The sequence below is a fragment of the Balaenoptera physalus genome (assembly GCF_965194825.1).
Source record: "Balaenoptera physalus genome assembly, contig: HAP1_SCAFFOLD_1517, whole genome shotgun sequence".
NCBI classification, from domain to species: Eukaryota; Metazoa; Chordata; class Mammalia; order Artiodactyla; family Balaenopteridae; genus Balaenoptera; species Balaenoptera physalus.
The window spans coordinates 127,897-153,234 of NW_028125279.1; the positions used below are offsets into that span (position 1 = coordinate 127,897).

General features: G+C 39.7%; 2 protein-coding genes and 1 long non-coding RNA gene across 3 annotated transcripts; 1 reads left to right on the forward strand and 2 right to left on the reverse strand.

Moving 5' to 3' along the window:
* Positions 1–23: 23 nt before the first annotated feature.
* On the reverse strand, positions 24–8,940 carry LOC309653936 (myosin-8-like; the record flags this gene model as incomplete). The annotated part of the gene is made up of 7 exons (XM_082478667.1): positions 24–315; positions 4,667–4,911; positions 5,813–5,983; positions 7,106–7,255; positions 7,333–7,451; positions 8,545–8,683; positions 8,839–8,940. 7 exons carry the CDS (start codon positions 8,938–8,940, stop codon positions 24–26), a joined length of 1,218 nt encoding a protein of 405 aa, XP_082334793.1.
* Positions 8,941–9,123: 183 nt separating this feature from the next.
* On the reverse strand, positions 9,124–13,762 carry LOC309653937 (myosin-2-like; the record flags this gene model as incomplete). The annotated part of the gene is made up of 6 exons (XM_082478668.1): positions 13,643–13,762; positions 13,401–13,557; positions 11,013–11,040; positions 10,804–10,912; positions 10,628–10,720; positions 9,124–9,132 (listed from the first exon to the last, which is right to left on the reverse strand). Exons 1-6 carry the CDS (start codon positions 13,751–13,753, stop codon positions 9,124–9,126), a joined length of 507 nt encoding a protein of 168 aa, XP_082334794.1. The 5' UTR covers positions 13,754–13,762.
* Positions 13,763–14,413: 651 nt separating this feature from the next.
* Positions 14,414–23,777, forward strand: LOC309653943. The gene is made up of 4 exons (XR_014259657.1): positions 14,414–15,614; positions 17,765–17,835; positions 19,752–21,511; positions 23,221–23,777. It is a non-coding gene; the product is annotated as an uncharacterized lncRNA (long non-coding RNA).
* The last annotated feature ends 1,561 nt before the right edge of the window (positions 23,778–25,338 follow it).

The window sequence follows — 25,338 nt, forward strand, 5'->3', positions numbered from 1 at the left end:
TACTGAAGATTTTGTAGAGCAGACTAGAAGAGGATTATATTACATCCCCTAAAGTATTCAGTTTCCATCAGCAATGACTTCCACGAAGTCCATTTTCCGTCACACTGATGCAGGTGGTTGATTTCCTTTCTTTTTGCCTCTGACTTGGCAAGTTCATCTTTGGTTTTCTGGAACTCTTCCTTCATGGTGGCCATCTCCTTCTCTGTCTTCGCACTCTTCAGCAGGGGCTTGATCTTGAAGAAGAGTTTCATCCAGGGCCAGTGCTTGACGTTCATGAAGGCATGTACATTATACTGGATGCAGAAAAGGACTTCTCTGAAATGACCGAAAAGTATCAGTGTAGATTGATCCATTAGAGACAATGTTATTGTTAGTATTATTTTTTTTACATACAAACTCCCCTTTTAATGACCCCCCCCCACATGTAAATGATGTGTCAAATTCTGTATATTTTATATGCAGGACACACACACACACACGCCCTCACACTCAGAGCGGTCCTCAGTATGACCACTCTGCTAATGTGCACTGCTCATACTGAACGATTGTGTGTTCTCAAGTCCCTGTCACATTAGCAAAGAAGCTGACTTTAGAGGAAGAATACTTTGTATATATGAGCAACACGTACCATTTTAAGAACATTTGAGAAATCACAATATTAGTGACTTGGGAGTGGGTGTGGCAGGTGTAAGTTAATTGTGCTGCTTGGCCTTCGGCACACTGACGTGACCTGTGAAAGGGCATGGCTTGCTTTCCTAATTGCCCACCTAAATTGAGCTTATGGTTTATCCTGTTTTCTTTGAAACCTCTCCTCTTATTTTAATTGCTGCCGAATTATCTACTCCATAAACAACTTTTGTTAGTTTCTTCACATAATAGACTGGCTTTTCTCAAGTCCTTTCAAATGCCTACTTCTTACCTGCTCAGTTAGATTGTTAATGTCTGAAGAGCATTTAGCTACAAAATTTGTTTTATTTAAATAACATTTTAAAATAGTAATAAAAGATATTCCTGCACACTGTAGCAATAGACTGGCAAGGTTTACCTGCCTTATAACAATGTGTGTGCCTCTTCAAGCTTGTTAAAATGGAGATTCTATTTCTGTAGGTCCAATTTATAAGAACCATATCTCTGAGAAGGCAGATATCATGACATAAACCATAATGTTGACACATGGAAAAGACTTGGGAAGACTTACACCACAGACGTAAATAAGTACAGATGAGCAAAATGAATGCAAAACGTGTGTGTAAGGACAGGGAATGCAGTAGTGCTGGGTGGATGGGTTGGATGAGGTTAATTAGAGGAAGCGGAAATGGAAGTCTTGAATTGGTAAAGAGATAAATTAGGCTGAGAGGGGAGGGCTTGTACAAACAAGAGAGAAGGAGATAAGCAAATTGTTTAGCCTGGCTGGAAAAGGCTGTGCGGTGGGAGATGATAGATGAGGTAGGGAATAGAGAGTGGCCTTGACAGACACACAGGCAACTTGGATTTGATGTGGGAGACCGTGGGGAACCGCAAACAGATATGGCATGATGAAAATAGTGCTTACTGCAAATGATTCCTGCTGCTGTATGTGAGATGAGTGAAAGGGAGAAACTGAGGGAGGAGAGAAGTTTTGAAGGGAATCCCAGTGTGAGGGGTTAAGCAGAGGCTGATGTGTTGTAAGAGTGAGTTCCGAACTGGGTGAGAAGTGCATGTTAACCACAAAATGAAAGAGTTACTGAGTAAGGAAGACCGATGTAAAGTCTCTAAGAGACCTTACAGTCCTTATCCTCTGCATGGTTACCTCCTTTGCAACATCTTCTGATATTCTACCCTCATTAGGAATCCCCTACAGATGGCTTGAGTTCTTGTTATAAGCTGGACCAACTTTTCATCTCTCATTTCTTCCAGAAGACCCAGCAGGCCAGCTTTGAAGAAAACCTGGAGAGAGGGAAAGTTCCAAATCATCGCCAGACTACAGGAGATACAGCCATGGCAGAGGACTTGGATCAGGTGTAAGTAATAGCCATACCTCTGTACGTCCAAATTTGTACTGGGTGTGATCAATATCAGTAGAGGCAAGAAGTTTCTCAGAAGCCTTCTTGCTGTCAATGAACTGTCCATCTGGAATAGCACTTGCATTTAAAGCTCTGTATCTGTTCAGTCGAAGAAAAGTAGAATGATTAGGAAGGTGTGATCATATATGAAAACGAAACGACACCAAAAAAAGTCAGTAAAAAGAGAAAAAGCAAAAGTAGAAAATCCAGCTGTCCTTTTAGGTTCAGGTAGTGAAACAATATGATTTTTCCACAAGCTAATGCATGCTTCCGTCCTATTTTTAAGAAATGCCACCTTCTCTAGCCTGTATTCTGTTCTTGCACCACAAGACTATATTATTTGACTTAATTTCGTAGTATTGATGAAGCAGGATACATAAAAACAATGAACAGAGGACAACAGTGAAAATGATTAATTAGTCACAGCATTCAGTGAAATATGACAGAGGGAGACTGGCCTTTGTTTAAAATCCCCATATAAGATTCGGCTTGGGAACCCCTTCCTGCCAATGCGGATGGCCTCCAGCACACCGTTGCACCTCAGCTGGTGCAGGACAAGATCATGCTCCATGGCGCCTAAAAATAAATCAGAGTACTTACTACTGGGCACTGAATTTTCAAACTTGTGCCTGTTTGATTATTTCATGCTCTTAGATCTTACCAGGAGTTTAGTTTCGTTGGGAATGATACACCGTACGAAGTGAGGGTGTGTGCTCCTCAGATTGGCCATCAGTTTATTTAAATATTCCTAGAAAACCAGGTAGAAGGGACTTGATGAGAAAGTTCTATTTCAGATTGCCTTTTTTGGTAATTATATGGAACGAACCTAGGCACTTTCTTAACTATATTAGGTAAAAGTCTATGAGGCTTCAGTTGTTCTGTGTTTTAAAGGTCTCAAGAGTTCTAGCCTGCCAAATAACTGAAAGGCTAAAGTGCTGGGAAGAAATGCAGCTCTCCCTGGTATTCATTTATGACACCTAGGATCTATCCTGTAAACAAACTGCAAATTCAGTAGCCTTGACACACAGCAAGTATTCTTGACCGGGAATCAGAAGACAAAAGACTACAGTCTCGCTTTGCCACTAATGAGCTCCTTGACTCTATAAAATCCCGTTTCTCTTTCTGGGCCTCATCTGAAAATAGTTGAGATTACCTCTAAGGCCTCTTTCATCTCTCTCTGTGCTAATATTTTTCACAGTAGTAGTTTACAGTGGTAACCTAGGTTAGCCACTGTCCAATGTTTGCCATTCCTTCCTTGAGTGTATTATTCCCTGGGACCTGTAACCTCTTGTTTTTTGGTTTTTGTTTTTGGAAGAGTCTAAAATCATAAGACTACATGACCTTGTGTGAGTGGATCTTGGGTACCTGAGAATGATCACAGTCTGAAGCATATGGGGGGAGTTATTCCAGAAATAGAGTAACTGATTATGACAGACAGTGGTGTTTTACTCCACCACAGAAAACTAGCAAGTAGCTATTTCTCAGTATTTCTTAGGTATATTCGTTGAGAAGGCAGAGGTGCTTTATTTTTCATATCTCAGTTAACTATTAGGAAATAAAGTGAGTAATGTGAGTTTCTAATCTTGCAATTATGTACAAGGATAAGTTGATGAAACAAGGGCATATTTGGTGAAATAATGCAAATTGGTAGTGAGAAAAAAAGAACAGGGCTGTTTTCTTGTTTAGGTCATACATAGTATCTGCATTTTAGTTTTAAAAAGAACGAGACTTAGCCATAGAAATCCTGACAAAGCAACCATTAGACCAGATGCTCCATATGTTCCCCTTTAGAAGAGCCAGTTTTTAAGCCATCTAAGAGAATCACATTATTTGTAGTAATGTTATTATTACTGTTATTCTTAAGAGAGATTTTTCTATCTTAATCATCAATCTAAATCACTAGGTTTGGCTTTAGATAATTTTCAGCTATTACAAAAAATTAAATCCACCTCAGAGGACAAAGATGTGATTTGGTGGAAGGATGTCCTAAAGGGTGTGTCTCAGGCTCAATTCTCAAAGGGGAACTCAGGAACATTGTCAAAGGGCAACATTAGTGGAATAAAGATACGGCTTTCCACAGGGAGACCTTTGAAGTCCAGCTGTGCTTCCTTAAAAATCGGCCTTATTATATAGCGAGAAAGCTTCGAAGGGCATTTTGGAATTCCTGAATACATTAGATGAGCATAATAAGGAATAAGAGGTAAAACATTCAGCCCTACAGGAGGAGTATTGCTTTGGCTGTACCCTGACAAGAAGGAATATTTGAAGTAATTCCTGTTAACATTCCATTCCCTCCTAATTTATTCTAAATCCTTTATTCTTATCCTAATTATGATAAGTCATAGAAACTGAACAGATTTTTCGAATGAAATTTGTACTTCACCCTGAAAAGGGCTAACACAGTCTGGAAAGAAGAGCCCTTCTTCTTAGCACCTTTCTTTGCGCCACTGTCTAAGATAAAAAGAAAACCCATCAACGAAAGTAGAGTCCCAGAGGCTGGAATGGTATGTGAACGTTCTGTGGGGAGAGGTTAATTTAGATCAGGGGCACAGAAAGTACCAGCTTCAGCACTAGCATATGTGGAAAAGAGACTGGCCAGAGTCTTCACTGCAGACGTCTGGTACAGCCCAACCACACTGCCATTCAGGGGGTCCTTGTTCTTGTCCAGCCAGCCGGCGATGTTGTAATCCACGGTGCCCGCGTAGTGAACCAGCGAGAAGTGGGCCTCGGCCCTGCCCTTGACCACTTTGGGCTTCTGGAAGTTGGCACACTTGCCCAGGTGCTGGTCATACAGCTTGTTCTTGAAGGAGGTGTCTGTGACCTTGGGGAACATGCACTCCTCTTCCAGGATGGAGAAGATACCCAGTGGCTGAATTCAGAAAAGTAGACATTGGTGTCAACCTATCTGGTCTCAAAAGATATAGACATAGTGGCTGTCGTTTGATTGAATTATGAGCACTCCTAATTAAATATATTTATAAAGTAAACCAGGGTCATAGCTCAAAGAGGTCCTTTTGTTATCACTAGAATGACTTTTCCACCATTCTTTCTCACATTCAATCCATAGCATTATTTTCAATTAAAAGAATAGCTGGATATAAACTCCAAATGTCAGCACTGCATAAGTGGGGGCGACTTATTAAAATGTTCTGTGATTATGTGATTACCACATTTCCCCCTGTTTGGTGAATTAATCTATTGTCAGAGTTTCATTTTTCTATGAAAAGGACTTACTGACTTAGAATGATGTTTACTTTATATGCAATAACTTAATGGTATAAATAATGCAAACCTTATTTAAGACATTTTGTGCATTTAATCCCTTAAAGATAGATTATGAAGAAGCATAGCAATTTGACTCTTGACTTCCAAACAGGTTACCTTTGATGTAAGCCCTAGCTGTGTGACCTGTGCATTAATTTTGATTTAGAAAATAGTGATTTCTATTGTTGACATCTTGGATCATAGTGGAGATAGATTTAGAACAAATGAGGTAGTTCTTCTAGTGAAGCAGACCATCTCATAGAGATGCTGCTTTAAACTTGGATCTGAGTCAGTGTTAGAACAGAACTTGTTACGACAAAATGAAGGTAAACACTCTCTGATTCTTCTTACGTAAAAGTTGAAAAGAGAAAGTCATTTCTAAAGTAATTTTCTAACTTGTTCTGATATCAGTCTATTTAAGATTACAGTAATACATTCTGGAGTTGCTTAAGGCACTTGGGAAAGTTATCCTTTCAGTTCAGGTGTCCTTTAGAAGTCAAACAGACCTTCTCGATGAGCTCAATGCAGGCGGCCAGGTCCATCCCGAAGTCGATGAACTCCCACTCGATGCCCTCCTTCTTGTACTCCTCCTGCTCCAGCACGAACATGTGGTGGTTGAAACACTGTTGCAGTTTCTCGTTGGTGAAGTTGATGCACAGCTGCTCCAGGGTGTTGAACTGCACAAAACCAAATTTCCAACATTAAGTGGATTTTTATAGCAGTAGAATTCATTACTGAAAAATCTTTTATTGAAAATATGTGGAATACAATAACGAAATAAAGTTTAAACTGATTGTTGTCTCTTCAGAAATCCCAGGGAAAAAATAATCATTTTTGACATGAACCCTTTTCATGATTTCTGAGCATTATTTAAAGGCACAGCTGTCAATCACACAGCAAGAGTTCTGGTAGAATCTACCTCTTTCCACCTCTGAAGATTGCATGGGCAAAAATGTGCATTAAAAGTATAACCATGATCCTATGAGTTATGGTTCAGATTTAAGGGTGAAAGTAATTCATTACAAAGCCTCACTTCTTTTACCCCCCCCCCATTCAAGATAAAGGTCACATTTTCACTTTTGGCGTCACCTTATTAAGGAAAGCTTTTCTTAAGACCTTTAGTTGATGTGCAGAGTGAAATTAATAGGCTAATTGCTCTTCTATTCATATCAAACATTTGGTAAATCCTCATTGTCAGGTCTGTGAAAGTGGGGACCTGATGTGGTATAGAAATTGAAGATCTGATGGAGTCTTTATAATAATTGACACCCTCATTTTATAGATGATAAAGCTGATGCCCCAGAGGGGAAATGGTGTGTGTCAGATGAATCTGGAAGAGGGAAGACTATGAACTGTCACTACGCTTCTACCTCTAGGCCGTTTCTCCTCCATGGGAGGTACCTTGTGTATGGACCAAACGTTACATAGCCAGGTTCCTGTCGTGGCTTTGCCTTATATGGCTGGAGGATCTTTAGCAAGTGTTTTGATTTTCTTGCATCTGTTTCTCCACATGTAATTAGAAGTAATATTAGTTACTCCTTCATGGGTTGTTGTGAAGATTAAATGAGGTAAGATTTTGAAGTGCTTAGTAGAGAAGCCAGAAATACAGGCTTCGTGATAAATGTTAGCTATTATTATTACTTCTGTTATTATCCAGTTACCTCCTAGCTGTTTCGTTCTAGGTGCCATGCTGGAGAGAGCAATGTAGACACTACAAGTGTAAATGAATAATAATACTCAGTATATCAAAACCCAAATTGCCTTTCTCCCACTTTTTATTAATATGAAGATAAACTCACATCAAAGATCTCAAAGCCAGCAATGTCCAAGACCCCGATGAAAAACTGCCTGGGCTGCTTGGTGTCCAGCTGCTGGTTGATGCGGGTGACCATCCACAGGAACATCTTCTCGTAGATGGCTTTGGCCAGAGCGCCCACTGCATTGTACACCTTCCTAGACAGAGTAATGTTTGTTGGCACTATGAAAGGCCTGGGATGTGTGTGATTCATTGAGGTTGTGCGCTTACCTGCTGCACAGTCTGGCCTTTGGTGACGTATTCATTGCCGACCTTGACCCTGGGATAGCAAAGGGCTTTGAGTAGATCAGCAGAGTTCAGACCCTGGAGATAGGCAGCTTTGTCAGCAACTGCAGAGACACAATTCAAGGAATGTTGTTTAACAGCAGATACTTCTTCAAGGTAGTCTTTCCATTTTCCTCCATCCATTTTCGTTATTATATAAATAAAAAGCTTTAAATAATTCTATAGAAGACCAGGTGAGGCTCTCTGTATATTAGAGCATGTACTTGCTAATAAATGGTCAGTCAGTTACACTGGCCTTTGGTGATTTGTTGCAAGCAACTCCTGAGAAATTTAACAACAATAAAAATATGTCCAGTGTTTATGGAAATAATTTATGTAACACAAAAGCCAGAGTCCCTGCTCTTAAGACACAGTAGGTGGGGGTGGAAGGTAAGATAAATACACCTTATCTCAATTTAGCTCCTCCCAATTTAACCTCAACGAATTAGTTTCTTTATCTGAAAATGTGAGGATTAAATTTTAGTGCGTGATTCCTACAGAGTCCCCTTCAAAAATTTTGTCAGTGGCTATGATGTAAATGAGGGAGAGAGAATGTTGAGCCAGGGTGGTCAGGAAAGGCTTAAAGGAGCAGATAACTTTAGCTTCCGTGGTAGATCCTGTAAGTTCCATGTTCTTTCCATACATAGAGTATATGATTTTTCTTTCTCAGTTTCTTTTTTATCTTACTTGTTACCTAGATTGTCTGAAGGTTAAATGTAGACAACACACACACACATGTGCACAGATGTCCTCCAACCCCAGCTCTGTGTTTGGGCGAGACCCTGTATCCCTCCACTAGGTTTACCCAGCTGGTACTGAAATAGACCAATATGCCAAGTTATCCTATATACCTTCTCGCCATTGCTAAGGCAAAGCAAGCTCATGGTTCTGTCTCATTCCCTCTCTAATGATCTGGCCCCAGGTTGTGCTTTTTAGATGTATCCTTGCAAGTGGCTATTAGGGTTCATTTGGGCTGCATAGAAAGATGGAGATATGGAGATGTGAGGAGGGAAAGGGGGTGAGGAAAGCATGCAGTGTGTGTAAATGTGTACCTGCCCCTCAGAAGTCCAGCTACAAAGGAAATGTGAGTTTAGAATAACCTTTTTTTTTTCTTGCCATATTCTCTAATTTAAACCCAGATGGAGGTTCATTTGGTACCTTCGGTGCCATCTGGCTCCGCTTGCTCCTCACGCTGCTTTTGCTTGAATTTCATGTTTCCATAATGCATCACAGCCCCTGTGATCTTGTAGATGGACACTTTCTCCTCAGGAGTAAAGCCCCGGATGTCAATGGCACTCTGCCAGGAGAAATGACAGGACAAAGTTAGGGCAGAAGAGACTTAACATATTTTGGAGAATTTACTCTATATTCTAAGGTAACCACACTTATAGTGTGGTTGCTATTGTCATTTCCATACATAATGGATTTTTAAAAAGTGAGTGTGTGTCTTACATCAGTGGCCATTAGCTCTTCTTGGTCATCAATGCTAGTGACTGTGATCTCCCCTTGACTGACGAAGGCATAGTCATATGGGTTGGTGGTGATCAGGTTCATTTCTGGATACATAGAATTCAGGGTGTATGTTTTACATTAGAAGTTGTTAACAAAAATATTAACTTTTGTCTGTGAACTTAAGTTCATCCTTACCAATCAGATCTGCCTTCTTATTGGAAGTGATCTGATAAAAAATATGGTAGCTTCTTTCTGCCTTTAACTGGAAAGTAACTCTAGACTTTTCTAGAAGATCTGGAAAGAGAGGGAAATAGACATTGAATTAGAAAAAAATATCAATGCTGCTGAGATATTAAATGAACTGCAGTGTCTTTGGCTAAAATTGGGGACATGACGTTCGGCTCCATTGAGATTTCAACGTGATGATGGATCCTGTTGGTACTACACGTAAGAATTCCAAATACGTATGGCAATTACCCAAGGTTCTCACCATCTAAGAGCAGAGAGTGAAGTATGCATGCTCTAGTAAAAATCAACTTTGCATATGGATGACCTGCGACCTCTGTATTATAGTTGATCCTTAATATCCCCTCCATCCTCAGATCACCTTAGATTCTTTGGTGAGGGACTTACCTTGGAAACACCTACCAAAGCTCAGATTGGGCTTCCCTGGTGGTGCAGTGGTTGAGAATCCACCTGCCAATGCAGGGGACACGGGTTCGAGCCCTGGCCTGGGAAGATCCCATATGCCGTGGAGCAACTGGGCCCGTGAGCCACAACTACTGAGCCTGCGCCTCTGGAGCCTGTGCTCCGCAACAAGAGAGGCCGCGATAGTGAGAGGCCTGCGCACCACGATGAAGAGTGGCCCCCGCTCGCCGCAACTAGAGAAAGCCCTTGCACAGAAACGAAGGCCCAACACAGCCAAAAATAAATAAATAAATAAATAAATTTATTTAAAAAAAAAAAAAAGTTCAGATCAAGAGCAAATCACAGGGGGCTTCCCTGGTGGTGCAGGGGTTAAGAATCCGCCCGCCAGTGCAGGAGACACGGGTTCGAGCCCTGGTCTGGGAAGATCCCACATGCCGCGGAGAAACTAGGCCCTTGAGCCACAATTACTGAGCCTGCGCATCTGGAGCCTGTGCTCCGCAACAAGAGAGGCCGCGATAGTGAGAGGCCCGCGCACCGCGATGAAGAGTGGCCCCCACTTGCCGCAACTAGAGAAAGCCCTCGCACGGAAACGAAGACCCAACACAGCCATAAATAAATAAATTAATTAATTAAAAAAAAAAAAGAGCAAATCACAGAAATGTATTGTAAGCCTATAGATAACTCATAGGAGTCCATAGATAGTCCTACTGTTTTTCCTGGAGAAAATGTCATAGTTGCTTCTGAGGCAGGAATTGCAGAATGTGTTATAGAGCCATCAGTCTGAGACTGAGGTAAATAGAGCACGCAGCGATTATGGATAAGTTTGGCATTAGCTCACGGGCAACACCGCCAGCAGGCTCAGTGCTCAACAAGTGTTGCAAAATATCCCTGCAAATGACATCACTTGTTTCTCTGTTTGATTTTCAATGGTCCTGTTACTCACATGTTTCAATATCAGCAGAAGCCAGTTTCCCTGTGGTACCGAAGTGGATCCTGATGAATTTACCCTTGCAAGTGAAAAAGATGATGTTATATACAAAACTGTTAGCACACGAGTAACAAGAGGTTGAGTTAATAACTCAGACATGCCTTTTCGGGCATTTAAGACCTGAGAACACCCTTCTGTGACCCAGAGACTCACAAAGCTAGAGGAGTTGTCATTCCTCACAGTCTTGGCGTTGCCAAAAGCCTCCAGCAGGGGGTTGGCACTGATGATTTGATCTTCCAGAGTCCCCTGCAGAGGCAAGAACAGTCCTCACATCTGGGGCTTCCTGCACGCCCTGCCAGTCTTGATTCTGACACGCCAGTCAGACCCACTTGCATTTTGCCAGTTTCCTCCTTCTTCTTCTCTCCAGTAACTGCAATTGTTGCAAAGTACTGGATCACACGCTTCGTGTTCACAGTCTTTCCTGCCCCAGATTCTCCACTGTCAAAGAGAAACCAGAGAAGAGATCAGAACTACAGCTCACATTGTCAACATCTAAGACGATCATCACAAACCGGAGAAGAAGAAAAAAATCACATACGTGATCAGGATGGACTGGTTCTCACGTTCTGTAAAAAAGAAATCAAGACCATCAGTTTTTAAAGATAGTACACATTCAGTACAAAGATTATTGACTCTGTAAAGATTAATCAGTTTATCCTTTTTAACATTTTGAAGATGTTGCCTGTGATCTTGGTTTTGTGTGTAGCTCCCAGATAGTACTTGCCTCTTGGAGTAAAACTTATGAAAATGAGAGGCAAAGAATCATCTGTTTCTTCTTAAAATATTATGAATTTTAAAACCTATGGGAAGTTTCAAACGTATACAGAGGTAGAGGCAATAATGTATAAAGAGCTCCTATGTACCCATCATACAGTTTCAACAGTTATTATTTGGCCAACTTTGTATAACCTGTACACCCATCCTAAACTCACTTGGTTATTTTAAAGAAAATTCCAGGCATCATATAATTTCATCTGTAACTACTTCAGTAAGAATCCTACAATTCTGAAGTTTCATTTAACAGATGAAGAAACAAACCCAGAGACAAATAAGTGACTTTTCCAATAGTTACATAGCTTATCAAGATGTTTAGGTCTATTTGACTTCCAGTTTATATATTTTTCTGCTACCTGGCCTCCTCCTGGTTTTTCATATGAATTTGACAGCTGGTAATACTAAAAAAAGAAGGGATCTGGAACTGTAAATGTTGGCGTTCATTTACTTTTATTTTCCTTTTTATTTTATACACGTTTCTAAGTAATAAAAATAAAAATTGTCACTAGTTATATGACTGATATGTTGGATATATACCAATTTTCTGATTTGTTAAATCTTTAATTCTATACTGATACAGATTTTAGAGCATTCTCAAATCTAAAAAAATCTATTCAGAGAAATAGATGCTAATTTGGGTGCTATTTAGATGTGGATATAGACTTTAGAGAACTTCAAAGCTCTATTCAGGGAAGTAGAGACAGATTTTGGAACATGTTCAGATTGATTTCTTTTTCCAATAGAAGAAAATACAAGAAAGAGCATATCACATCTAGTGGGAGCATAGATAAGAAAACAATGTTCTAGTCTCTAACCTCGTCAAATGCCACAGTTTGGGGTGGTTTTTATACAAAAATCATGTTTGGAGATAAGTAATCTTGAATTTGGAGCAGCCCCAAAACTTGGGGGAGTGGGGACCTCTGTAGGGGTGGTGGTGTACAGAGCAGTGTAAATGCAACTGTTAAGTGTTAAAACCTCTGGAATGAGCCCACATTTGGATAATTTCTGGAAGGTAGCTAGCTTCTGCTGACAACTAAACAGCAGTTTCCTGGCATGATATCCTTGTAGAACTGCTGGCCAATTTGTAATGGAAGATTCCTATTTTATCCCTTTCTCCACCCTCTTCTCCTTTAAAAGACAATTTAAAAACAGTGCAAAAAAACAAACAATCAAATAAAAAAAACAAAAAGGAACAAAATCTTCTCCAGTTTCTAATATCTCATGGAAGAACAGGAAACTCAGGAATTTAGAATATTTCCAAAGGCAACACATTTGGTGTGTGCCGATAAAAGGTTTCCATGCTGTATTTGGGCCTACAGTTCGCATCAAAGCCATTTGTTTATGCTTTGATAAGACAGGAATAACAGACTTTGATATAATTTTTAAAAAATATTTTCGGGACTTCCCTGGTGGTCCAGTAGTTAAGACTTTGCCTTCCAATGCAGGGGTTGCAGATTTGATCCCTGGTCAGGGAGCTAAGATCCCATGTGCCTCGCAGCCAAAAAACCAAAACATAAAACAGAAGCAATATTGTGACAAATTCAATAAAGACTTAAAAAAAAATGGTCCACGTCAAAAAAAAAAATCTTAAAAAAAAGTATTTTCAAAGAAAGAGGGATTTCTATTTTCTTCTATTCTTGTAGGAAAATGCTTCAAAATCTTTGAGAGGAAAGTCATAGCTGTTTCTTTACTCCTGTTCTACCCCAAAGGCTAGTGATATTAGCTGTGTCTTTTAAAGATAAAGAATTCACAAAGCTTTCCCGCTATGGCTGGTAACTATTTTCCTTGATTGCTGTGGATGTGGATATTTTTAAAAAATCTACTTGAACTTTTTTTCTGTCCAAATCAGAAAGTAAAAAATGTGAGAAAGCAACAACAAATATGTTTACAGAGGTCTACTAATTATTTCAACTAGGCTTCTGGCTACCAGCTGGGTTAGCTTGGGTAGGTCAATGAATTCAGTGAGCTTCACTTTACTCATCTATAGAATGGCTGCAGGGAAGAATATGTGATATTACAGCTCTGAAAGCTTCTTGAAAGCAGTGAAGCCCCATGTGGCTGCAATGTGTTATTGTAATCAAAGCCCAAAGTCTGTTTGTTCGTTAAAGATTTTATTTCCACATTTCTGTAAATAGATGCATCACTCACTCACCAGTCATCATGAACTGATAGGCGTTGTCAGAGACGGAGAAGATGCGGGGCGGGGCCTCCTGGCGCTTTTTGCCTTGGTAGGCAGCCCCCACCTCGGGGTTGTACACCGGCAGCCACTTGTAGGGGTTGACGGTGACACAGAAGAGGCCCGAGCAGGTCTGAGAAAATCAGAATATTCAACGTGTGGGATTTGTTTTTACTTGGAGAGATAGGTGGAATAAAGAGAGGTTGAAGGGCGCTCACACAGATCATCCAGGCTGCGTAACGCTCTTTGAGGTTGTACAGCACTGCTGGCTCGTGCAGGTGGGTCATCACGACCATGTCCTCAACCTTGTCATATTTGGGAGGGTTCATGGGGAAGACTTGGTCTTCTCTGACAGAGTCTGGCAAGTAAAGTAAGAGACAAGTTGGTATTAATGGTTGGAGGTAGGATTTATGTTTATCTGCTTTAATTATAAGACTACAGTTGTGGACACTTTCCATTATATTATTCGGTGTCTTTTAAATAAAGGCATGAAAATACATTCATCTTAGCGTTTGATGGTAAGAAAATCTGTTTCCTCTGATGAGCTAGAATACGTACTACTCTTTAAAAAGTACTTTTTTCCTCCCACATTTCCTTGTCCCAGGTTTATTTATCAGTTTATTTCATTTTACTTAAATGGGTTTAATTTTTCATTTTCCTGGCCATTTATTACAAGAAACTTCAATTTGGGGGACAGTAATGGGGATATTAATACATTGTTTATCTAAGTAGATAGTAATTGTTTTGATAGGAGAAGCTAGTTTTTGTTTCTCCCAAGTTTGGGGATTTAGACTGGGAAGTGAGAAATTGAAGGGAAATGCTGGAGGCCAAGCCTAGTGGCTTTAAAGTCCTGTGGGTAGTTGGGAAAGGGAGAAATGAGGTTACTGCTGAGAATTTCTTCTACCTTCCAAATCTTATGTCTGTTAATGGACCAGAAGGGTGTCTGTATTGGCAGTAGGCTTAGAGATTCTGAGCAACGAAGGCTTCAACTTGAAGCGAGGAGGTGGAGGAATAAAGCGGGGAGTATTTTCTCCTTATGTTTTTACTTACTGCTCCACGTTCTGTCTTTACAGTTACTTTCCCTCCTTCTTTGCTTTGTATGATGCTCTTCACATAGGATTCCTTGGGCTCCGCCACAAAGGCTGATGATTTAGCATTGAAGGGCCTGTTTTGGGCTTCAATCCGCTCCTTTTCCGATTTTCGAAGGTAGGGAGCAGCTTCGCCAAAAGCAGCCATCTCACCGTCCAAACTCGCACTCATGGCTGCGATTTATTTAGAGAGAATTTTGCCTTGGGGAAAAAATGAAGGAGAGGAGAAATAGAAACCGGAAGTTATGCATGTGAGCTAGGATTTGAAATGAAGGAAATGTTGAGGCTCCATCGCCTGCCTGGGCTGTAACTATTCTTCCAAGCTGTTGCTGACCAGTGTTCTCATACAGTAACCCTAGCACAGGGCTGGTTTGGCATGAGACTGCAGTTTGAGGCTTCATTTTTAGGGCTTTGAAAATTTCCTTCCCAGATGGTGTATCTTGATCTTCAGGGCTAGGGCATCTACAACTGAGTGAGAACGGAATCCTTGCATGTTTTATTCTCTAAACTGTAACAATATCTATAGCTAAGACTGTTGTTGATGGATTGTTTTATAGCAACTGTCATTCTTTAATCCCCACTTTTCCTTCTGCATAATGTTTGCATCTGCCATTTGCTAGGACAGTCATAGAGTTAGGAGGGAAGGTTTGTTTTGTGCAAATGGAGATTGATATCTTCCAAGCTATCGAAAACATCTTTGCCTTTTAGATGGCCATTTTTTCTCTCACAAGCCAAATAATTATTTTTAATGTCTACTTAATGTTAATATTTGGTGTTATATCTCTTGGTGGGTCATTAAAAAAACCCATAATAAATTCTTATCATTCTAGGTTTTTTGTTTTTTTTTGTCATTTGGCTTGTTACCAAGAGACTTAGCATTGCCTTAATTCCAAAATCTCTTTTAACATTCTCCTTTTGGCATGAGAGATTTCAACTGTCAGTTAACAGATCTAACCACAGAGAAATGAGAGCTTCAGCACGAAGAAGTTTCTTCATCCCACATAAATTCCACAGGCTTCTTTTCTTTCCGTCCAGAAAAAGAAAAGAGACAAAAATTTAAGAGTTCATCGCATGTATGTGAGCCATTGTCCTCCGTCGATAGGTATGTCTCTCAGTGTTGGTGTGTTACTTCGGTTGGGTCTTCCCTTTGCTCTCAGGCAGTGAATTACTTGGGGGGAGGGCCAGGATCTCTTCTAAATTAGGTATGATATTTAGCCCTCTGTGGGTGTAATACTTGTGATTTTTTAAACGAACAATAACAAACCTTTCTAAAAACTACAGTGAATCATGAAAAGGTAACTAAAATACTATGGTTTTAACAAGATGTTTGTTTTTGTTTACATTTTTAGATTAAGAATTTTTCTGGGTATTTAAAAATTATTGGTAAAATGTATAAGTATTCAATGCTTGTCAGGAGGGGGAGGTTGGCGTGGAATAGTCCATTGCCCCTGGACAGTTCTAAGTGCAGCTGAGAACTCACTGTCAAAATTCATTCTTTCCTAAATGGTCCTTTAATCCTGGAATTCAGGTGAGGGTGGTCTCTGAGAATAAGACATTCTGAAAAAATGATTTCCCAGCATTTATAAGCAGACGTTTGGAAGCACAATCTATTTACATAACTGCAAAAATATGGAAATGGTGTACAGTGAAGAGCTGCCCCCAGCTTCGTTAGCCTAAATGAATCCCCTCTGTCATCAATGAATGAATAAAGCAGAGTCTTACCTCTGGCTTCCAAATGAAGATGCAGGTTCAGAAGCGTCTAACACTGTAAAACAACAAGTTTCTTATTTAGTGAAGCTCTGAAATTCCAGTAAGGTAGTTACAGAATTAAAGTATTTCCCTGGTCTGAAACTTGGCTGTATGAAAATAAAAGTCAAAGTTGGGAGGAACAGTCTCATGCTCAGAGATGGGCCACGGGGTAAGCTGTTTCTGCCCCCGGAGTCCTTCAGGTCCCAAGGCCCCCATCACTTACCTCTGGGTTCTTGGTGGAGACGAAGCAGGAGGGCTCCTTCGTGCTTATGTAGGGGCTGATGTGCTGATGCTGCAGCTACCTCCTCTTTGTTAGAGCAAGACATTCGGCAGCATGAACCCTCAGAATAACTTGTACTGACGTTTGTCATATTTGGATATAATTAGAAGTATTCATATCACTTTGAGTATGTGAACCAATCTCCTATAAATAATTTGACAGCGACCAATTTGCTGGCAGAGATTGCTTTCTAGTGTGCTGGGAAGGTAATCTTTGACAGTGCCTGGTGGGGCCTCCTAAGAGCTATATTCATTTTGGCAAACTCTCTCGCACATGCCTGTGGTGACCCAGTGATCACATACTCAGCGACACATTGCTTTCAGGACCCTATAACCACTTTTCCTTCTTTGGTACCACAGGAACCCCCACCTCCTGCACACCCTTGGGCTGCTGCCAAGGCTCCCCCTTGGAGTCTGGGCTCGGGCAGCAGGGCCAAGGTGAGAGGAGATGCTATCCTGAGTCTCTACCGTCGGGTCAGTGCCCATCCACCCAACACTGAAAAAAATGATTATTTATTACAAAATTATATGTATTCATTGTAGGAAAAAATACAGATAAGCAAAGAGAAAAAAGCTCTATAATCCCAATATGCAGAGATAAGATATAGACATATAAGTACATATATGTCTTACAGCCTACTTTAAAAATTATATCACAGGTAATTTTCATACCACTAATGAAATTTACACCCTTATTCTTTCTTTTTTAAATTAATTAATTAATTAATTAATTTTGGCTGCGTTGGGTCTTCGTTGCTGCGTGCAGGCTTTCTCTAGTTGCGGCGAGTGGGGGCTACTCTTCATTGCGGAGCACGGGCTCTAGGTGCACGGGCCTCACTAGCTGTGGCATGTGGGCTCAGTAGCTGTGGCTCGCGGGCTGTAGAGCGCAGGCTCTGTAGCTGTGGTGCACAGGCTTAGCTGCTCCGTGGCTTGTGGGATCTTCCCGGACCAGGGCTCGAGCCTGTGTGCCCTGCATTAGCAGGCGTACTCTTAACCACTGCGCCACCAGGGAAGTCCCTACACCCTTATTCTTTAGACAAATTATATTATGATCATTCTTTTAAAATTAGAATCTTTTCTTTTTTTAATGGCTAGGGATATTGAGGTATAATTTATATACAGCAAAATTGACTCTTTTTAGCTGACGGTTATATGAAAGTTTTTCTGCTGCTATTTAAAAAATTTTTTTAATTTACAATAAAATTCACTTCTTTTGTTTTATAGTTCTATGAGTTTTTGCATGTGCACTCTTTCTTGTAACCACTGGCATAGACAGGATGCAGAACTTCATTTCTGTGAGTTTCGATAAACATGTGCTGTTGTGCAACCTCTTACGTTCTATTTATACGAAAAATTAAAGCCTTGTAGATTAGACTAAAATTAATTGGATTGCATCTAATGTCTCATCAAATATGATATTTGATGTATACTTTATATCTGGCTTTCTAATCATTGTAATCATAAATGTGAATTAAACTGTTCCATTTGTAGATATAAGGCCAAGAGAATTGAAAGCATACGCTTATACAAAGACTTGCACATAAATGTTCATAACAGCATTATCCATAATAGCTAAGTGGAAACAACCCACATGTCCATCAACAGACAAATGGATAAATAAAAGTGGTATATCCATACAGTGGTATATTATTCAGCCATGAAAAGGAATGAAGTACTGATACATGATACAACATGGATGAACCTTGAAAACACTAATGCTAAGTAAACGAAGCTGGATGCAATGTGTTCATATTTGAATAACAAGAACAGGCAAATCCATAGAGACAAACAGTAGATTAGTGGTTGCCAGACAGTGGTCTGGAAAGGAGAGATTGGGGAATGACCGCTAACGGGGTTTCTTTTTGAGGTGATGAAAATGTTCTGGAATTAGATAGTGGTTATGGTTGCATAACTTTGTGAATCTACTAAAACCACTGAATTGTTCATTCAAATGGTGAATTTTATACTATGTGAATTATATCTAAAAAATGCATTGGATTTTACCAGTGTTTTTTCTGTATCTATTGAAATTATATTTTTTTCTCCTCTCACTTGTTAATATAATGAACTGTGTTAGATTTCCTCACTTTTACTGTTATGCAATTCATGAAATAAAACCTATTGATTTAATGTTTAATTTCCTGCTGCTTTAAGTTTACGCATTTTTTTTTTAAATGTGGGATTTCTGCATCTGAGTTCATGTGGGACTAGGCCATAGTTGTCTTTTCTTGTGCTATCCTTTTCTGGTTTTGATATAGGATCGTGCTAGTTTTGTAAAATGAGTGCCTCCCATTTGTTTCTATTTTCTTCAACAGTGTGTTTAGGATGTGAATAATCTGTTCTATGAAGGCTTGGAACAGTTCCTTCAGGAAACTCTTTCTGCCTGTAGCCTCTTTGGAGGAGAAATCTTTCACTCTAATTTAAGGTTTTTCATGACTATTGATTAGTTTGTTCAGAGTTTCTACCTTTTTTTTTTTTTTTTTTTTTTGCCCATTTGGAGAATTTATATTTTCCTAGAAAATTGCCCATTTCATGTGGGTTTTTAGATTTTTTTGTGCCTATCTTTTTATAGTTAAAAAAACTCCTGTGTAGGCATCTATTCCTTTTAATTTTTTTAACATATTTTAATTTTGTTCTTTTTATTTTAAACCGTATTTGTCAAAGTTTTGTCTTTTGTGTTGGTCTTTTTAATTTAGATTTAGCAAATAAGGTTTTTTCTATTTTATTATTTTCTGCTTTTAATCTTATTCATTCCTTTATTTCTTAGGTTTATTATATCAGTCTTTAATCTAGCATCTTGAACTGAAAGCTAACTTCATTTATTTTCATTCTTTCTTATGATCGTGCATGTTTATTTATGGTTATAAATTTTTCTTTGGTTACTACTTTGGCTAAATCCCATGGGTTGATATGTAGTACCCTTGTATGATTGTCCTTCAATTATAATTATTTTAAAGCTTCTATTTCCATTCCAACTCCCAAATTATCTAAAGTTGTTTTTTTTTTTTTAATTTCCAGATGTATAAATTTGGGCTTTGGGGAGAGGATTCTCTTTTAGCTGATAGTTCTTTTTATCGTATGTGTGTGTGTGTGTGTTAGATTCTTCTATTGATATTTGCCTTTTAATATGTCATTATATTGTACATTAGTCATTTCCAATTCTGTTTGCAGTTAATTTTGAAAACATTGATTCAAGTTTATCTATCCACAGAGGATCTGATTGATTGAAGATGATGAAGGATGGTTTTGGGATGCAGAATTTTCTAAATCCTCCTGGAAGTCTGGCAACGTCTCCCTCCAGCCACAAGGCCCTGCCCCACACCCTGCAACAACCAATCTGGAAAACCAGACTTCAACCTCTGCAACAATAGGCCCCAAGGGTCAGGACTTGGCCAGTGACTCACAGCGTCGTCATTTTCAGTCTTTTCCATGTAGAACCAAATGCGGGGAAAGCCAAATATATTCCCCTAAGTAATCACTTAGGACGCCCCTCTTCCTATCAGCTTGTCTCCAGCCTCCCCCATCACAAGCTCTGGGCAGGACATGCCTTCCTTTTTTTGCCACCAGAAAGTGTCCCCACTCTTATGTGTGCCTGAGTCTCAGCCTGATGTGAGTGGTGGTGGCTGACTCCCGTGCTCTATAGACAAGTTCTGAGTAAATAGTGTCTGTTCTCATTTGGGGGGGTGTCTTTTTTCATATACACAGAGCTTAGTATGACAGGAAGCAAATAAAACTCATGATAATGTTTCCCATATTATTTAAAAAACACATTTATTAATCACCATTTTTTAAGTTGAGACATAATTCACATACAATAAAATTCACCCTTTGAAAAGTGTAGAATTTAGTGCTTTATAGTCTATTCACAAAATTGTGCAACCATCGGCACTAATACCAGAACATTTCATCACCTCAGAAAGTCTGAAAACTCTAGGTAGGATTCAAGTCTCATGGTTTTCTTCTCTTTCCTTCGATTTGCCTGCTTAGAGTAAACAGTGTCTCTGAGAGAGAATACTAGCAGCTGAGTTCTTGGCAATTTGTCCCCAAGTGAGTGGGGACTTGCTTTTTCTCCTGAAACGGTAGCTCTGTTTCCACCACTTGAAGTGAGTGCTCTAAGTGTATCCAGGAGGGAGTCAAGGCTCTGAGCACTAGTCCTGTCATCTGGCATCTCTGTGAGGATCGTGGAGTAGGGCAAGCGCTAATACAGCAACCTTCTCCTTTCCAACATTTACACCGACGTGCTCCAGACTCCATGAAGGCAGTGATGGTAAAGAGGGCACATGAGAGGTTATATTTCTCTCCCCTCAGCCATGGTCTTGACGAGGCTGTGACTCACTCCATAAGCGAGTCTGCGATGCAGTGAGCTCTGTCATGTGATGGACACAAGTGGAGGGATGAGCAAGGGCAGAAGTTCAAGGCCTGGTAGGGGAGGAGGTGTGTGGACGGGTAAGTTCAATACGTCCAGGGTCAGAGGTGCTGGCTAGAGGGCTGTGCAGGGCTGAGGGGGCAGGAGAAAGAGAAGAAACCCTTCAGCAGGACTGGCCCAGAGGGCAGAGTGGAGCCAATTTTGCTTTTCTTTTTTTTTTTTTTAATCCAATTTTTAATCTGTTTTCTCAGAATACAATTGACAATTTTGAAAACTCTAAAAAGTCAAAACAAAATACTCCCCTTCATTCTTGTTCCAAACCAGCCATTTTCCCCCTGTATAGGTAATTTTGTTCAGAAACTGGAAGCACTTTACAGAAAGCATTTTTCCCTTAATTGGTGCATTGAGGAGGATATAGTAGGTAGAGGAAAACTTAGGATACTATGGCCATATTTGAAGCTCTGGAGAGTCCTGAACCATCGAGAGTCTCCTATTAGTCTGTGAGCAGGGAAGACAGGAGGAAGCTACAGGAGACACAATGATAGTCAAAGTGGTGAGGTCCCAGGAAACGAGGAGGGAAAGAGGGACCTCAACCCACAGGAAAGGTCAGTCGGGGATCATCTTATCGTTTGGCAGCCCCGAGACCACTGGCTTGTGAAGTTGAGCCTGTCTGTCCTCATATCTGGTCATGAATGCATGGTATGTGTCGAGGTTAGGGAGGCAGCAACTGCGGACCCCAAGTTTGATATACACTCTGTTCACGCACACAAAATGGTGGACATTGCATCAAGGCTCTCTGACTTTTTAATGACTAATTCACCTGTAGCTTTTATTTATTGGGTTTTGTTATGTTCAGACATGTCATGTCAACTCATTTAATCACTCAACTCTCTTGAGAGGTTATTAAAGTATTTTCCACATGAGAACAGGGAGTTTTTTATTGGGGAATACTTTGCCTGTAGTCACTGCTGATAAATGGAGGAACATGTATATTGCCTGCCTTGTGCTAAGTCTGTAGATTTAACTGAAAGCATTGGGGAGAAGGGATATTTATGAATTCCCAAGTACACATTTTTGAATTGCCAGTCAGCTCACAATTAACATTCTGTTGTGGACTGTGCAGGTTATTTCACACCACCCTGCATGTGATGCTCCTTTATCATGAAAGTCACTCTGTATTCAGAGTGTGCCCAGTTCTGTGATGCATCTGAAAAACATACGCCAAGTCAGCCCAGAGGAACATTGGACTTGACATCAAACAGGGTTTGCGCTTTCGATACACACAGCTGCCTTTTCTCAGTACTGTCGCCCTCGACCATCACCTCTGGACATTTGGGGACATGGGGCAGCCTGAACCAGAATGTCCAGCATGTTTTTAGGAATCAGTGACTTTCAAGTCAGGTGACTGTGAACTTCATCCAGAATTGGGGTAATGTCAATTGCAGGTTTCTTTGAGTGAAATGTCTCTGGAATCTTGTTGAAGTCAATGTAGAACAATCCCTCCAATAGTGCCACAATTCTGTGAACGTATCAATCTTATTAATCTAACCTTCTGCATATTCCTTGGCCTTAGAGGAAACGATGGCTCTGTTGTTACTGGTGCTAAACTTCAACACAGCACCCACTGTTTCAGTCCCTCCCTTTCGGCGCTTTTCCTCATCTTGATCTCGCCAACATCCCACCCATTTTATTTTTCGTTTGTTTTACCCTTAAAGATATATTCTAATTGTCAATATCCTATAATATGTTTCCAATTACTGGTATATTCCTCCATTTCATACTTTTTCTCTGTGTTAAAGATCAATATTTTAAACATGTTCACAGACGGTAGCTTCAAGAAGAACCCATTTAGCTGAAGGTCAACAGTAAGTTTATGGGGATGAACCCCGCTGTCCACATTAGAGACATGATCTTAGGGTAAGAGGAATTCAGCACAACCACCTGACTGAAAGTGGACTTAAACGCTGGCCCCACAGAGGTTTTTGAATACTTTGCATTTGGAACCATATTGTCCCAAAGGCAAACTGTACCTTGAGTTTCAAAAGGGCAGTTGCTTAAATGTAACTCATGTATATAGTGTTTGAAAAACAAAGAAGACCTAAAAGTTAATCAGAAAACAATGGCAGTGAGAGGCTACGAAATAGAAAAATCTATGTGAATTCAGCAAAGTGAGACTCTGTGAATGTAAGTAACATGGGGGGTAGTTAGTGGAGACCATCACTGAGGGAGCATCCTAGAATTCATGTGTAGAGAACTAAAGAAATGAATTTTATGTGAGCAAACTTTTAACAGTCTTTCCTTTCCTTATCAGTAGCAGAGACTTCACACTGGAGAAGAGCCCACTGAATGTAACAAATATGAGGCGATTCACATAGAACTGAACTTTCACGCCACATGAGTGGCTTCTCACAGGACAGAAACCCTATGCTTGCAATCAATTCGGAAGAGCCTTCAGCCTTTATTCATCATGGAATTCACATAAGCTAATTTATACTGGAGTGAAACCATGCAGGTCTCATCAATGTGGGAAGGCGTTCAGGCAATGCTGTAACCTTAGATGACATGAGAAAACTCACCCTGAAGTGAACCCCTATATAGGTTATAAATGTGGAAGATAGTTTAGCTGGAGCCTCACATTTAAATACACCGGAAACTCACACTGGAGAGAAACCTTAATGTGATAAATGTGGGACACACTTCAGCAGAGCCTTAACTTTTATTCACACTGATGAACTCACAAGGTGAGAAGCCCTCTCTCTCGAAACACTGTAAAATCTGGGGCTTCAATTATTTTATTCCTTTTATGTTTTCACTTAATGTGCCCCTCATAACTTAAAATTGAATTATAAATAAATTTAATTTTTCACAAGAGTCCTAGTCCTGGAGAATTTGTGGACCCTGCCATGAAAATCCCAAGAACTCAATCAGGCCGGGGTTTATTCCTTCATCAGTATTTTTTAGCCAAAATTTTTTTTTCCCCACCAAGAACCGATAGATATGTCAGGACGGAGAAGTTGGAAGATCATTCCATAAACACAAAAATGTAAAACAACTATACCCCAATAAATAAAATAAGGTAAGATAAAATAAAATAAATCATTGCAGACATGGAGCGTTCCATTTTCAGATTTGGAGAGGGTAGGGGCTGCATGATACGGTCTGGCTCCTCTTCAGATAAATTGCTTTTACTTTGTTGGCCTAAAAACATTCATTATAACCCTAAAGTCCACTGACGTCTAATGGGTGAAAGCATGGTATTGTAGGGGTCTATAAAGCATGGGATGTTGCCTGCAACCTTTGTGTGTCTGTGTTCCTGTCTGTGTACATGCACACGCACACACACAAACATGCAAGCAAGGGAGAGAGCATATAGCATCCATCTGATCCTAAAGAGAAAATATGAGTCTGGAATCAATGGCATAAACGTGTCATCAGGAGAAAGAGCATCTAAGTTACCTTATTCATTAATGTATCAAATTTTCAATTACTAACAAATATTTACTGAAAGCTTCCAGGATTTCAGAACTTGGCTTGTTATGAGGACTAAGTTGTAAATATTACAATGTTCCTATCTTCATAGAACTCTACATAATAACGCAGTCAATTCAAATATACTGCAAAATAAAATTTCTGATATTAAAAATCAACTATACATAAGGGTTTACAAATCGTGTAAGTACAAAATGTTTGCTACTAATTTACAAAGAAAAGTTGCCACTTTATAAAATAAAATTGAGATTTATAACAGTGTCATTATAGAACTTTGGAAGGCCAAAAATTGTCAAAAAGACTGGGTTATTAAAAAATATTTGACAAAATTCTGAACCTTTGAAAAGCTATTCTGCAAGATTTGGGAAGAATAAAGATAGATTTCCATTTCTAACAGCCAAGATAATTGTTCAAAATATTATGAAATGAGTATTTTTAAATTAATTGTTCAATTACAAAATACACTTGAAAATCAATAATGGTTTTTATTAGAATACAAAAACTGCTGCACATGCCTATTAAAATACATTTAGCATCCATTTTATTCGAGATTCAGTGGGGCAACATTTTATTTATTCATTTATCTTCTTCCAGTTTTACTGAGATATAACTGACATAGAGCACAGTGTAACTTTACAGTGTATAATGATTTGACTTACATATGTTATGAAATGATTATCACACTAAATTTAGCGAACATTCAACATCTCATATAGACACAAAATTAGAGAAATAGAAAAAGGTGTTTTTCTTGTGATGGGAACCCTTAGAATTTATTCTCTTAACCACTTTTATGTATAGGAGACAGCAGTGTTAATTATCTTTATCATGTGCTATGTTGCATCCCTAGTACTTCATCTCTCTTATGGCTGGACGCTTGCAGTTTGGGCCACCTTTATCCAGTCCCACCTCTTCCCACGCCCTGCCTCTGGCGACCACAAAT